The sequence below is a fragment of the Thalassophryne amazonica genome, chromosome 18 (assembly GCF_902500255.1).
Source record: "Thalassophryne amazonica chromosome 18, fThaAma1.1, whole genome shotgun sequence".
In the NCBI taxonomy this organism is placed as follows: Eukaryota; Metazoa; Chordata; class Actinopteri; order Batrachoidiformes; family Batrachoididae; genus Thalassophryne; species Thalassophryne amazonica.
The window spans coordinates 25,587,180-25,603,521 of NC_047120.1; the positions used below are offsets into that span (position 1 = coordinate 25,587,180).

Genomic DNA, 16,342 nt, shown 5'->3' on the forward strand with positions numbered 1-16,342 from the left:
TAACTTTACCAGCAGACTGAGCTAGACAGGACCAACAGACTGAAAAACTCCTTTGTCCCTCAAGCCATCAGACTGTACAATGCCTCACTCAGCAGCAGGACGAGTAACAGGAAGACAGAGGACGGGAATGAGAGGAACAGTAGTTGCCAGTAAACCAGTATGTCTGGTATTCATATTGTGTATTTTATATATATATATATATATATATATATATATATATATATATATATATATGCAAACTCTTTTTCTTTTTTGCCTTCACTTTTGATACTCTGTGTGTTTCTTACCCTGTGTGCTGCTACACAATGCTGGTGAAACCCTAATTTCCCTGAGGGAGTCTTCCCAAGGGATCAATAAAGTTCTATCTAATCTAATCTAATTTATTATCTATTTTCAAGACACTTGGTGGCATACAATAAAGTCCATAAGTATTTGAATGAGGGATGGTGGAATATCACTTTTTTCAAGTCCAATACAACACTGATGCTGGAATTTTTAGTATGTACTGATCCCAATCCAATGAGATTTCTTGTCTGAATGTACTTTGCTAACCTACTCCCCTAAAGAAAACCCACATACGCCACAACATGATTTTGATGTACTGTAGAAGATTCAATCTTACCGACCCCATCCCCACCTGCCCCCCACCCCCAACTTCCACCGCCAATTTGAAAGGGGTATGCAATCTACAATTTATGAAGTTTTGCCTCTGCATACCTCAACTGTCTGGAAATGAAACAATCAAGATGCGCCAGCAGTGTAGACTGTTTGATTTAATTCAGGGGGTTTAGCACAAATATCACATTAATCATTTAGGAATTATTGCCATTTGAACACATAGTGCCTCGATTTGCAGACCCCATAAGTAATTAGACAAACACAATTTTAGGACTATTTTCATTAGTTTTCAGGAGATGAGTCTGTGAATAGATACGAGTCTAAAATTGTCAAAAAGTATGGCCTTTGCTGGCATGTAAAGTGATCAAGTAACTGCTCTGTCTGGTTGACAAAGTAGCAACGATGTTCATGTTATGAGCAGTCCTGGTGACATACATTACAAACAAACAAGGAGCCACAGCAGAAAGCATGGCTTCCTCTGTAGAGATAATGATGGGGTAATTTTTGGTTTACACTACATGGTGGTCACCTCCTTCCTGATGATGAGCTCCAGGCTCTCCGCCAGCTCCTCCTTTTCTAGTCCATGAAGGTTCTCATGCAGGTTTTCCTTTCTCCTGGGGGTGTATGGCACAAAGTTATCCTCTTTGTGCAGGAAAACCACGGGCTCCTCTCTCACACAGAAGAAAATAACCTCCTGTAAGCACAAATACAGAGAATATTTAAACAGAAGATTTTTAGAATAAACGACTGCCAAGTCTAGATCCATCAATTCCAAGAGCAAATGAAAACAATGTGTTGTCGTATGACTTTGAGAACACGAGTAAAGGATTCAGTGAGGGTTGCGGTATCATTTTGCCAATTTTATTCCAGTTTGGGTGAGTTTTTAAGCTGCTGGAAGCAGAGATTCATTTTCCACTTGGTACACATAACCACAGCTTTCTATTTGTTCATTTCTATGATTCAGCCACAGCAGAGACTGACCACCTGACTCATCAAAACTGTAAGACAACACAACAAGAAAGAGAGCAGACAGAGCTCGAAAAGCACCAAGACTGAAAAATAAGGAACACAGAACCAAGTGGTGAATCAGTGAGCTACGTATTTATGACCATTAAAACTCAACCTCATGTCCTTGTGCTTGAAGCCTCTGGAGAACCTGTTTGAAGCCATTCAAGCTGGGCTGACCCATTCCATACAACGGGTAGGAACCCTTGACCTTGCGGAAGTTGGGTGCGCCATAGCTGCTTGTGGTGTTAAGGACATCTGCCTTGCTGTACACATCCTGGACCATAAAGTACTGCCCCTGTGAAGCAAGTAAATCTGAATTACACTGGAAAACACTGCACTAATATCCCGCGGGATACACTTGTGTATTTAATAGCAGTTGAGAATTCCAGTAACTGGCAACCACTTTCTAAAGCAGACAACTTACAAACACTTTGACTAATCTTTCCTGTATGCCACTGATTTTAGTTCATTCTGGTACAACATTAAAGTCAAATTGTTAACGGTAGAAATGGCCCAGAAAGGGGCAATCAATATGTAATTAAAGTAAGCGATCTGTGTATTGTAGCTTTTATTTTCCATGGAAATGGTTGTAAAGGATAGCACTGGTGCTGCGATCAGTGCTGTCAAGCACAGATTCAGTAATTATTCACGAAGTAAACAAACTGATTTTAAGAATGAACTAAAATTATGCAGTGGATCACAAACAGTATTTTGTTGAAAAGACCTGAAAATTGTTTTACCACTCAGTGTACTTTTATCCTGAATGAAGTCATAGTTTTTAGCACCAAGATGTTCGACAGGGTGCAGTAACTGTAAACTGTCTAATGAATTGATGAAACGTATTACTTGTATTACACTTGTTGATAAATATGTATACAAATAGGGAGCTACATGTAAGATCTCTATCTAGTCAATTTCCAGTACGTAACAGTGTTAAGGGCCCCTTCACACATAGTGTGAAGTTTGGACAAAGTGCACACAGTGCGCATGACTCAGGAATCGTGTCACACAATGCGTCATGCACACCACACAGTGCGCATGATGCAGGAATCGTATCACACAATGCGTCATGCACACCACACAGTGCGCATGACTCAGGAATCGTGTCACACAATGCGTCATGCACACCACACAGTGCGCATGATGCAGGAATCATGTGCAAACTGTGTAATGTCGTCCCTGCCTCCAACATCACGTACACCTGTTGCTACAACTATTTGCGCACATAAGCGCCTGAGAGCCAAAGTGTGTGCTGTGCGAACCCATCGCACCCTCTCACGGCAAATGCCGGCCAAATTCCAGGTGACACACATGAACATCTAACACCGCTCCCATGGCACTTAGAAAATGTGTGGCCAGTCACGACAACAGACTGCAGACAATCACCTTCGTCCTCGCAGAGAAATTTGTCTAAGGCCCACACGACTGTTGCTTTGGTGTGTGCGCTGAGATGACAAGAGGTGTGTCCTCCCACTGAAGCAGCTGTGGACATATGTGGATCTGGACATTTCAACTGGACACTATGTACTGTGTTTGGACGGACATGGACAAACAACTGCCCACTGTGATGCATGTGTGTCTGTTTGCTATTATCAAGTGGACATAAATAAAAGCATATATCACTGTGGCGACATGCTGCAGCGAGCGAGCACGCGCACGGCGTGCACATGGACAGGCTGCTCCCAGGTTGAAACAGACCATCAGATCAGAACACACAGCAAGCGATCTCACTGTCACATCACCCACATGAGCTCTGTTCCACATGACACGGTGTCCAGTTGGAGACACGCCAGCAGATGTGGACATGAATAAGATGAGCAAACTGCTTCTCATTCATGTCATTTCATGACTGTATGTCTGTGACCATGGGTCATTTACAGAGGAACAGATGGATCATATTTGTATTGCTCGCTTGATAAATGTGGTGTTTTTATATGGTGTGTAATTTAAATTTTTTTTGTAATACTTTCATGTCCTTCCTGATATGAGGCAGATTCCCACAGCTTTCAAAGAACAGCTCTGTAGCTCAGTGGTAAAGTCTCTGACTGGGAATCAATGCTTTTGAAAGGTGTGAGTTTGCGTCCAGTGGGTGGTGTGTTTTTCTCTCTCTTCTTTTTTTGTTATTCTACATAAGCGGCGCCATGTGGTTCCACACGTACCGGCAGGTTTTTATTTTTTTTATTTATACCACATAAGCGACGCCATGCGCCGTACCTGGCACTGTTCCTGCTCAAAAGACACCTGCATGTGCACAAACTGTTGAACTGGGTTCGTGCACTCCTGTCCTTTGGCGCGATGTTTTGTGTACTAATTTCAGACTGTTTTGCACTTTTTCGCCGTTTTCGTCCAAGTGCCGTCCAAACGTTGCACTATGTGTAAAGGGGCCATAATTAAGGTGGAGTCGTAGCTCTGATTTTGTTCAGTTTATGTTGATGGCTTATTAATGGAACTGGAAAAATCTGGCCTTGGATGTCACAAGTCCACTGGTGCTAGAGCATGCAGATATCACTTTGTTATGTTGAATTGTGTCTAACTGTAATTAGGATGGGTTAAATGCATAGGACAAATTTTGTTGTATGTATGTATATATGTACAATGACAATAAAGACTCTATTTTATTCTATTCTCTTCCTTAGCTCGCTGAACCTTACATGCCGTCGCATGGTCCGCGGTCTTGAGATCTTGACTTGCTGTGTTTTCTCACGTTTAAGTTGAGATCTGTAAGTTGTTGAGCTGTTGCAAACTGAGCTTCAACTTTATGGAACAGTTTTCCCACTTGATATTAGGCAGGAAACCTCTGTGGAAGTTTTCAAATAAACACTTAAAATGTATGTTGTTTCTTGTGTATGTAACTGATGAATTGTTTCCTAACTTATTTGATTTTACTCCTCTTCCTGTGACTTGAGCCCCTTTCACACTGCCGTATTCATAGATCCTCGTATTGCAGCATTGTGTTTCATTTAAATATGCAAGAAATGTACGCATACTCAGCATTTTTCCGTGTTCGGTTCATACTTGCAGCTGCATGTGTTCGCTTTTTTAATGTGTGCACAGTCGCATGTACCTTGCCGCTATTTAAACCCAGTTCACTCCTACCAGCTGTGCAGCACACATCACTGCACTTGGAAAACAATGGACTGTATCATGAGGTTTTTACACTTGCATTACTGCCACGATCGGGACATTTGATGAGCGCACCAACATGCAGCAAGTGCGCTTTTATTTTAAAGTCACAGGTTTGATCAGACCTGATCGATCAGGGCGTTTGATGAGCGCACCGACATGCTGCAAGTGCGCTTTTATTTTAAAGTCACAGGTTTGATCAGACAGACACACACAGAGAGAGAGAGAGAGAGAGAGAGAGAGACAGAGTGAGAGTGAGGGAGGGCGCGCGAGCGACCGATCTGCTGTTTCTGTTGCGTTTCTGGATTTCTGGGTCGAGGTTCGATTCCCTGTTCTGAGCACACAGGTGCTGTGGGCTGTGTGATCATGTCCTCAGCTGATTCCTCTGGATTCACACACTCAGGTTTTGGTTGTGTACAGAAGCACAGTGTTGCACAGACTTGCATGCAGTAACGCTGTGCTGCGCAGACCTGCTTAAAACTGTGTCCAGCACTCTACGCCGAAGAAAATTAAACATGTTTAATTTCTTCCGTCCTACGCATGTAGCCCTCAACATTCTGCTGCGTATGGAGAAAAAACTCGACATAGAGCTGCTAAAAGTGGTAGAGCTGCTCAACTTGGCTTAGACAATACGCCACAATGAGCAGCTCTACGAATATGCCATTGTGAAAGGGGCTTTATAGAGTACTGATGGTTTTAAAACCGGTTTGATCTCCACACAGGATCACCCTGACCAAACACCGCATTGCCAAGCAGCCATCTCAGAGGTGAGAGCAGAGATCAAAGGTCTAACAGAAGGGTGACATTTTTTTTCAATGGCTGTCGTAAACCTGCGCATTACAATGTTCCTACACCACTCAGCAATTTGGACAAGTGAATGTGAAATCAGGGACCCAGACAGATGAGATGATGATTCTTTGAGTTGAGCGCTGTCTTGCAGTTGTGCTTGATTTCCTTACCTGCACCAGGTAATGCTCAGGCATCGTGTCCGATATCCGGCCAACTTTGTAGTTGGTCTTGAGGATGTCATCATGAATCTGAAACTCCTGCCTGCAGTTATATCTGCAGTATAGAACACAGCAACAGAGGTTCAGTCGGGTCAATTATCAGCTGATATTTACTGGGCCCGGACAGACAAATGAGGTAACAACAGGGGTGAATCCTGTGGCTGGAGTATGGGGGATGTCACCACGGTGATGAAAGAGGATTAACACCAGAATGTGTGAACACGAGTTTGAGGAGGAACTTACGTGATGACGACAGGTGCAACTTTGTTGGTGATAATGGACTTGGCCTTGTTGTTGTGGATGTTGACCGTCTGCAAGGAGGTCAAGCTAAGAGACTGCCTGCTGTCAGCCATGCCGTTACCTTCAAGCTGCGATGCTACAGAAACAGGCTGTGGGACGGCGCTGGCAGTTGTACCCATGCTCCACAAACAGCTGTGAAGAATATCACTGCAGACTCAGAAACAGGAAGCAAACACAAACCTTTCCACAAGACGCCTGGACAGATTCATACTGTGAGAGGACATTCAGAGTCTCAAAATGCGGCTTCAAATGGCTAAAAAGATCTTCTAAAGCTGGGCTTACACTGTGCGAGTTCTGGCCCTTTTTGAGCCAATTTTTCACTCGTTTTTCACTCGATTTTTTTGGATCATGCTTAATTGTGTGTCCTGCATCGTGTAGTATACATGGAGTAATGAGCTGCGTTTAACCTCTCACAACCACCTCCCCGATGGCAATCATATGGTCAGATGAAAATCAAACCTGTTTGATATTCTGGCCGGCCCTCGTGAGGGTATCGCTCTGTTGAAACAGCGCTATGAGCATCTATGAGCTGATTTACCCCAACCTCTCGCACTGCACATGTGCAAACGCACATGCACGGAATTAGAGAGCATAAACGGTGATCATCTCTTTGGGAGAGAGCAGCTTCTGTTCACGTTTTGCTTCGGAAACACGAGTCCGATGTGTGGTTTTTGAACGTACAATGTGAGTAGTCAGATCGCATCAGAGCATCGGGCCGTATAGTGTGAGAACATAAATCGTGCGCTCTGAACTTTTACACCCTGCGGTCTTGTCATACAGTTTGAGCTGGAGCTGATTACAACGACTGAAAATATTGTACAGTGCCTGCCCAGCTTAAGACGAGTCAGTAGGATTTTTAATCACGTCCCCAAAAACAATCATGCTGTGTTTAAATCTACAGTGTGTATTTAGCGTCATCTAGTGGTGAACCTTCAGACTGCATTATGCCATTACTGGTCATGATTTTGTTTCACTTCATGATTTTGCTTCTTTGTTGACAGGGATTCAGGCACCGTTGCCTTCTCTTGTGATAAGGAACCTGTATGATCGACCATTTCCCCCACTCCCACAAAGTACAGATTGATTATCTCTCCACTCCTACAAAGTACAGACTGATCATCTCTGCACTGAAAGGTACTGTACATCTGCATGCCTTTGCATAGCCCCATGCCACTATGTTATATTTATTTGACAGTGAATGTAGTTTTGCCAATTTGCTTATTTGTCTATTTGACTCCTTTACTTCTTACAGAAGTATTTTTTCCTTTTCTTTTTATTGTTGTTTATGCACCAATGACACCACATCAAATTCCTTGTATGTGAGAACTTACTTGGCAATAAACTTGATTCTGATTCACTAAAATTAGGGTTCTCAAATTTGTTAGCCTGCACTAGCAGCCAGTAAAGCTGGGGTGGGCAGCAAGAACAGGACAGTGCAGGTTTCCCTTGCAACCAGTCACCTCAGTGGGTGGTTTTACTGATGAGCTCCTGTCCTCAACTTAAAGTCCTGATCATCTGTGAGCTCATGAAAATGCAATGACTCATTGTTGTAGGTAATTATACACTCATGAAAAGATTATTAATGTTATGCTAAAGGTTATGAACGTTATGTTCCATCTCTGGTAATAAACAATCCTAAATCCTAAATGGTGTAGTTTTAAGCATACTGTATATAGGTATATTTCTAGAATTATTCACCTGGTGTGGATACGTCTGCTTCCAGGCTAGAGATTGATCACCTGATCTCCTGGTGCAGCCAAAGCAATTTATAGTGCAACACTCAAAAGACACTGTAGGTAGTAGGGGAGTTTGGGAAGAACCCCAGCCCCACCCACCCGCCGCCGTCTTTCTGTGTGACTCCCCAGTCGACACCATGGAGTCTTTTGCCTCCTGGGCACCATCATCACAAGACCTCAAGTAGGAGCTGAACATCAGCCTCCTGAGCAAGAACACGCAACAAAGGAAGTATTTCCTGCGGCAGCTGAAACAGCACAACCTGCCAAAGCCAAATATAGTCCACTTCTGCCCTACAATCACTGAGACCAGGCTAGTCTCCTTTATCACTTTTGAACAAACAAAGGTTTCAAAATGTTCCAGTTGATTCCGCTCTGGTGCTGAAACAAAACACATGTGAATGAATGGCAACATTCTTTTCATGCAATAGCACACACATTGCTTGCCAAGATGCAATGTATCTCTAGTATTAATAGGTCATTGTGTTCTGTGACAAACTAATTTTATCCTCACATGCAAATAATGAACACAACGTCCTCAAAATGCAATCACCTGATCTAATCTCTAGGGGAACATAGGTTGTAAATACAAAGTCTCTACCACGTGCAGTTACTGAGTTATCATGTTCACAACATTATGTCCATATACACAGACAGAAAGCATTACAGCATTATGTCCTAAGTACTATGTTCAAAGCAGTGGGACACAAAATAATATTTTTCACAATATATAAATTGATAATTCTGCCAGTTTATAAGAGTATAATGATGAAAGCCCAAAGAAACCATTGGATTTTTTTATTTGAACTTTAAAAGTAGAATAAGAACTTAAACATTTAAGTGCGCTAGGAATGTTTATCTGCCTTAAAGCAGCACAAGTTACACTGCTTTGTAACATATAAGAATACTGAAACTAAATAAAAGCTGTCACTAGAATTATAAATTGTTTTTGCAAACAGCAAACATCTCAGATGTTTGTGTAGGTACATTTGCAGAAGGAAATAGGCATGACTTTGATGTGTAAACTACAAACTGTGGACTGGCTGGTTGTAGCAGTGTTTTTGCCTTGTGTCCGTAGAGTGTTTTTTTTTTTTTTTAAGGGAAAAAAAATGCTCTTCATGGGATTTCCTTCTTTGACAATACATGGCTAATGACTACCTTACAATGCATACAGTGATAAAAGCACTCACCCTCATCTAGAATATAGTGTCTGTCCAATCTGCTATCACAAATAAACCTTTTTTCTTGCTGTCCTTCTGTTGGTGAAAGGTTTTGGTCCATCAGATCAGCTGCCTCAAAAGGTGCTGCAGTGACAACACCTTTTTGAAAATTCAGAAATTTTCACTTTAAAGCACTCAGAATGGTTGCACTAAAGACCCAAAGCACTCTCTTGGCAGCTGCATATTCATCTTTCTCATTTAGACTGATTGAAAAAAAAAAAGACACTGGCACTTAGACAAGGGAAAAAATGGTAGTGTTTGGACATGGAAATTCTGTTATGTGATAGGATGTTAGATCAATCCATTATTGAGTAAAATTATACAAGGCTTATCACAAAAATGGACATAAATTTGATTACAATCCGGGTTCGAGACCATTAAACTGCCCATTACTACTATGATGTCCACTACATGGCAAGTGTGGAATGAAATATACAACAGAATGAGTAAGTAGAACTGGAAATAAAGAATGGACATAAGTTGTGGCTGGGAATGACAGCAAAATGTGTTGTCAATACTGCAAATGAATGATGACAAACAGAACATTTTTGCAACCTTTGCAATACCTGTATGTCAAAATATTGTTCTGGAATGAATGTCAAAAGGAAAACATTACATGCTGTGCTAAATGGGGCCACATTACGATTTTGAAAAAAGAAGAAAAAGAAATCAAAACTTTGTAGTTGATTTTCCTCCTCTGGTGTTTAAAAAAATAAATGAAGTAAATGACCTTGAACTGAAGTATTTTTATTCACAAAAAATAGTTTAAGGTGCCATAAATGTTTTTTGGCCACTACAGACGTTATACTGCTTCCACATTTCAGCATAAAAACAAAGTTTCTTGGCCATTCCTCCCCAATCCTGCTTTTTCCGCACTGAGCAGAATTATAGCTTTTCAAAAACTCCAACACTGCTCTAAATGGGGATTCTAGTACAGCCACATTGGTGGTCATAAGTATTTTTAGAATGTGATTTCTAGAAGTATTTCCGAAAAATTAGAGGGACAACAGTTTCACAGTGTGGGACTTACATGCACTAAACATTAATTCATTCATTTTCACTATCTGCTTACTCCAATCAAGTATTATGGGGAGGGGAGCTGGAGTCTCAGGTGAGGGTGAGAGAGGCAGGACAGGAGGCCAGTCTATTGCAGTGCACTAAACATTTGCACGTTTAAATGTCATGCACTAAACATGTGCCACAGAAAAGCTCAGAACACAGAGGGAGTGTTGCTTCATTCTTTCCACAGAATGTCATTAAACTAAATCCTTACATGTTAAATAATCAATAGCTGCTATAGTTCTGTGTCAAATGTCATATAGGACACCTTTAAATAACAATGAAAACTAAGTAAAGGCTACATTACTTATGGGAATGCTACAGTCTTTGCACACATGCATTCACTTGCATTATAATAGATTATGACTATGTTGCAAGAAAGACCAGGGGCATGGAAAAGATGAAAGAATTTATGCAGCATGGTATCATAACCCTGAAATTACTCAATAATTTAAAATACCTTAATCTTGAGAATTTTTTCATGAAAGTAAGTAATTCATTTATTCAATTATACAGTATTTTTTGTCTTTCTGATGCCTGATTCTGTTTTTTCTCTGTTTAAGGTGCAGCTCCATCCAGAGATGGGAGTTGTATTCATGTTGGCGATCCTCCTGTCCTGTGCGCCAATAGCATTTCTTGTATATTCATCCGTGAATTGTTCTGTGAATTATTTCTGTAATTTATGTTTATAGCATGGCCCAAGCAGAGGGTCACCCCTTTGAGTCTGGTCTACTTGAGGTTTCTCTCTCAGAGGGAGTTTTTCCTTACCACTGTTGCTCTGGGGGTTGGTAAAGTTAGACCTAACCTGTGTGAAGCGCTTTGAGGCAACTCTGTTTTGATTTGGTGCTATATAAATGAAAATAAATTGAAATAAATTGAATTCATTAAAACCTAATCCTCATAACAGCAAGGCTTTAAGAAAAATGGCTTTATTCTTGAAATGTCACTTTCTAAAGCAATGGTCCTACTGCTCTACATTTTCAAATAATCACCTTTCTAGCTGATGCTCAAGTTACAGTGAGTATGAGTTACATATTTACAAAGTTTAATTATGGTGACGGTATTGAATATGTAATTACTTACATTTTTATTGCATGCAGGACAGTGACGCTCCTGCAGACGTCAAACCTCCGACTGAGTAAACTCAGAGTTCTGCAGACAAACAATCAACTCTTCCAACACATCAGCCGTCTGTGTCGAAAGTGACGCCGCACTACGACGTGTAAAATATATAGCTGGTCTGGAACCTGCAGCCTTTACGCAGAGAATGTGAACATACTGTAGCTCGACTGCTGGACTGCACACAATTCCTGCATGTACACAAGCGGCGGGTAGTTGACAGAATCAAGATTATCTTGATCCGGCACAGCTGCGGTTAGATGGTGGGGTGTGTGTTGCCGCCTGAGCTCAAAGCGCCTCTGTTTGATGACCCCGGCTTTGAATCAAGCCGGCTCGTTCAGTGGTGAGCTTCTGTGCAGAGGGATGACGGATGAGTCACTCTCCTCTCTGTTGTGTCTGGAAGTGAGAGGGCAGTTCAACCTTTTCCTAAGAGACCCTTTTTCACACTATTGGAGAGAGTCTCTCCTCACCAATCAAAACACGTCAACTGGATTCACCTAATTTATCTTAAAATGTGGAGAAAAGTTTCACTGAAAACCTGAATCAGCTTCTTTTCTGTACCATTTACTAATGTAGATTGTTTTATTTGAGTGGGAGAAATGCTATGCAAGCTGCTTAAAAAGAAGCCCAGTTTGCATGAATACCGTGATCCAGCTGCCCAAAGCTATTTCGAGTCCTTACCACATACCAAAAGCATCTCTTCTCCACCGATTCGGTGACAACACTAAGAAAAACAAACTAACCTAAACGCAACATGGAGCAACAATCTCCACCACAAGTGAAAGCTAGGATCTTACTTTTGAGAGGGTAAGCGATCTGAACCTTCAGATCCTTTTCTGCGCTGCTTGCTGTCCGCCATGGTCCAAAGAAGTGTGGGAACTTGGCATCACGTCTCAAAGGAAATATTCCTCTTTTGAATCTTCTTGCCTATCCACAGATGGTGAGGAAACTCCCCTTTTGCAGCGGACACAGAATGCCCTGCCGCTTGGCATGGAAGGAAAAACTAGAGTTCAAGATTTCAGACGGAGTGTTCCTCCGTCCTCATTCTATCTCGTCTCTGATGTCGGGGAGGTGATTTGTTCCAGAGGCTCAAGTCTCTGCGGAGGGGAACCAAGGAAGTCCAGATACATCTGGCAGCCAGATGGCTTAAGTCGAGTTCCTTTCTTAGGGACAGACTATGCACAAAGACGGCACAGTTCACTTCTATACTTTAGCGCATATCCCGTGAAATTCAATGAATGCATGAATAGATTACACAGATAGAAACCAAGCAGTAGTGCCGGACATTTAAAATGAGGCACAACATGAAGAAGAAAAAGTTGCACTTCCTTGAACGGCCACTTGAGGCTGGCTCCACGGGTAGACCCCCATGTTAAAATATTCAAATTTAGAGGAGAAATAAACATGTTTATAATGTGGTACAAAAAACTATCTTGGTGTGTTATAGTGAGTTACCTCTCCATAACAACTGTACCAGGGTGAATTTTAAGGATGCTAAATTAGGGATGTGGCCTGTTTGAGCAACAGTTTGCATGTTGTTGCCAAGCCAAACTCAGACTGAAAACTCTGGTCCCTCAGAGGCTGCTAACTGTGGCTGCCATCTTATCTATAACAATAGGGTTTGTTGTGCAATTAACTGTCCTAACGGATCATCTAAGATGTCTGTGCGCCAATATTTAATTTTCTATGCTAACAGCGGCTATTGGTAGCTTGATGATCCAGGTCCAGTTAATCCACGATTACTGTGGAAATGAGTCCTAATTTTTAATGCCCACACTAAACTCACACAATATGAAAGCCACCGTCCAGTCACCCCCCCAAATGTGATTTAAGAAACACCCCATCCAAGGTAACTTATTAGCTTAACTTGTTTGGTAACTCTTAACACTGGGGCATGTTCTGGTTACATTCATCCCACTGAGGTGACGCACGGTCTCACCCATACTCTCACCCACTTTGTCAAAATATGGGTTGACCTTGACGTAACTTACCACTGTTGGCAATGTGCTTGCTCTGGGGGGCAAGTTTGGACTTTACCCTTGTGAAGCGCCATAAGGCAACTTGTGTTGTGATTTGATGCTATATAAATAAACTGAACTGACATAAACATAGTAAGCACTGCCAACATGGTGACACACACAGCAGCAAATTTGGCCTTCAGAACAGGGATTTGTTCAGTATATATACAGGCTGTTATAAACAAGTACATCCCCTCCAATTTGTTAACACGATAACTCAAAAACAATAAATACTATCATCTTGTACATCACCAAATTTAAGGAGCCTATACTGACAACCAGTGGTGGGCACACTTCCGATAATCCAATAACAGAATTATCAAAGATAATGTTTTCATTATCGGATTATCTTTTTAGATAACTTTAAAAACCATTATTGGACTAATTATCTTCCGATGAATTGTTGTCCGATAACTTTTAGACCGATAACATAGTAAACCAAACTGAACAGCAGCAAACATTTTTAAAATCTAAAATCAGTTGAGACCTACCTGTTGTGAAAGTGTAGGTACACGGACCCACAACAGGGGGCGCAATGAACGGACAATGGAGAAAGGTGAATAACAAGTTTTACTGTTGTGAAAAGAGCACAACCAATACAACAATTAATAATTTGGAGTTTGAAGCCGAAATCTGCTGGTGTCGTGTGGGCAGGCTCGAAGGTAGGAGGCGTCCGTCCTAGTCGAACCGGAACCACCCAGATTTCCTCTGCCACCGAACCCCAGAAGTACTGGAACCGCCAAGTCCCGAATTCCCAGGTGGCCACTGCCTCCGCTCGTCGGATCCGGTACTGCTGGCGGGAAAGAGCACAAACACACAGGTATGGGTGCGACAGCACCCAGTAGACAGAGAGGGGAGAAGCCGCCTCCACCTCTTGTTACAATGAAGCAGGAAAGGTGAGTACTTATCCAAGCAAGTAGCTTTCTGTAGTCAGCTGTCCTGAAAAGGTTTACCAAGGTTTATCAGAGTCTTCAATATGAGCTTGCAGAGAAGGTTACCTTAATCTCAAGGCGATATCTCGGCACTGAGGTGGAGACGCTGTCCTGCTGATATACCTCCGTCCTGAGTGCAGTCAGCTGTGTCCAGTAATGGGTGACAGCTGTCACCCTGGCAGCCTTCGTCGGCGGCAGCGCCCTCTGGTGCCTGGAGCCCGCACTCCAGGCAGGGCGCCCTCTGGTGGTGGTGGGCCAGCAGTACCTCCTCTTCAGCGGCCCACACAACAGGACCCCCCCCTCAACGGGCGCCTCCTGGCGCACGACCGGGCTTGTCCGGATGGCGTCGGTAGAAGTCGGCCAGGAGGGCCGGGTCCAGGATGAAGCCCTTCTTCACCCAGGAGCGCTCCTCGGGGCCGTACCCCTCCCAGTCCACCAGGTACTGAAAACCCCGGCCCATTCGACGGACATCGAGGAGCCGGCGCACGGTCCAAGCCGGTTCCCCGTCGATGATCCGGGCAGGAGGTGGTGCCGGACCCGGGGTGCAGAGGGGTGAGGTGTGATGGGGTTTTATCCGGGAGACGTGAAACACTGGGTGAATCCGCAGTGAGGCCGGAAGCTGAAGCCTCACTGCGGCGGGATTGATGACTTTGAGGACCTTGAAGGGACCGATGTATCGTTCTTGGAGCTTGGGGGAGTCCACTTGAAGGGGAATGTCCTTGGTGGACAACCACACTTCCTGCCCAGGACGATACGTGGGGGCCGGGGCCCGCCGCCGGTCTGCATGTTTCTTCGCCCTCGTCCGGGCCTTCAACAAAGCAGAGCGGGCAGCACGCCACACCCGACGGCACTTCCGTAGGTGGGCCTGGACCGAGGGCACACCGACCTCTCCCTCGACCACCGGAAACAAGGGGGGCTGATACCCCAAGCACACCTCAAACGGGGAGAGGCCGGTGGCTGATGACACTTGGCTGTTGTGGGCGTACTCGATCCAGGCCAGGTGGGTACTCCAGGCCGTCGGGTGCGCGGCTGTCACACAGCGTAGTGTCTGCTCCAATTCTTGGTTGGCCCGCTCTGCTTGCCCGTTGGTCTGGGGGTGGTACCCGGACAAAAGGCTGACCGAGGCCCCCAGTTCCCGGCAGAAGCTCCTCCAGACATGTGAGGTGAACTGGGGACCGCGATCGGAGACGATGTCTGATGGTATGCCATGCAGACGGACGACGTGGTGGACCAGGAGGTCCGCTGTCTCCTGGGCCGTAGGGAGCTTCGGGAGGGCCACGAAGTGGGCCGCCTTGGAGAAACGGTCCACTATCGTGAAGACGACGGTGTTTCCCTGGGACGGCGGGAGACCCGTGACGAAGTCCAGGCCGATGTGGGACCAGGGGCGATGAGGCACGGGCAGTGGCTGTAGCTGCCCTGAGGTCTTCTGGTGATTGGCCTTGCCCCTGGCGCAGGTGGTACAAGCCTGGACGTAGTCCCGGACGTCGGTCTCCAGGGATGCCCACCAGAAGCGTTGCCGGACGACTGCCACGGTCCTTCGCACCCCTGGGTGACAGGAGAGCTTAGAACCGTGACAGAAGTCTAGGACTGCGGCCCTGGCCTCTGGTGGGACGTATAGTTTGTTCTTTGGTCCGTTTCCGGGGTCCGGGACACGGGTCAGGGCCTCCCGGACGGTCTTCTCCACGTCCCAGGTGAGGGCGGCCACGATAGCGGACTCCGGGATGATGGGATCCGGGGGATCCGACGGTTCCGTTTTGACCTCATCTTCGTGCACCCGGGACAATGCATCCGATCTCTGGTTCTTGGTCCCGGGGCGGTAGGTAATCCGGAAGTCAAAACGGCCAAAGAACAATGACCAGCGGGCTTGCCTGGGGTTCAGACGCTTAGCGGTCCTGATGTACTCCAGGTTCCGATGGTCAGTGAAAACCGTGAATGGCACGGCTGTTCCCTCCAACAGATGTCTCCACTCTTCGAGGGCCTCTTTCACAGCAAGGAGTTCCCGATTGCCGACGTCATAGTTCCGTTCAGCGGGGGTCAACCTGCGGGAAAAATAGGCACACGGGTGAAGGACCTTATCGGTCTTCCCGCTCTGGGAGAGCACCGCTCCTATCCCTGAGTCCGAGGCATCCACTTCAACCACTAACTGGCGGCTAGGATCGGGCTGCACCAGAACTGGTGCAGACGAGAAGCGCCGTTTCAACTCCT

General features: G+C 44.6%; 1 protein-coding gene across 5 annotated transcripts in view; it reads right to left on the reverse strand.

Moving 5' to 3' along the window:
- Nucleotides 1–16,342, reverse strand: part of pald1a (phosphatase domain containing paladin 1a) — a 223,924-nt gene that overhangs the window by 100,666 nt on the left and 106,916 nt on the right. For 4 of the 5 annotated variants that reach the window (XM_034193256.1, XM_034193260.1, XM_034193258.1 and 1 more), the window contains 4 exons: nt 6,000–6,188; nt 5,709–5,811; nt 1,742–1,921; nt 1,148–1,312 (listed from right to left, as the gene is read on the reverse strand). In XM_034193256.1, the coding sequence (XP_034049147.1) occupies nt 1,148–1,312; nt 1,742–1,921; nt 5,709–5,811; nt 6,000–6,175 (624 nt within the window). In that variant the 5' untranslated portion in view covers nt 6,176–6,188. Of the gene's footprint in view, nt 1–1,147; nt 1,313–1,741; nt 1,922–5,708; nt 5,812–5,999; nt 6,189–11,984; nt 12,378–16,342 lie in introns of those variants that run through there. The other variant, XM_034193257.1, reaches the window with a different exon arrangement.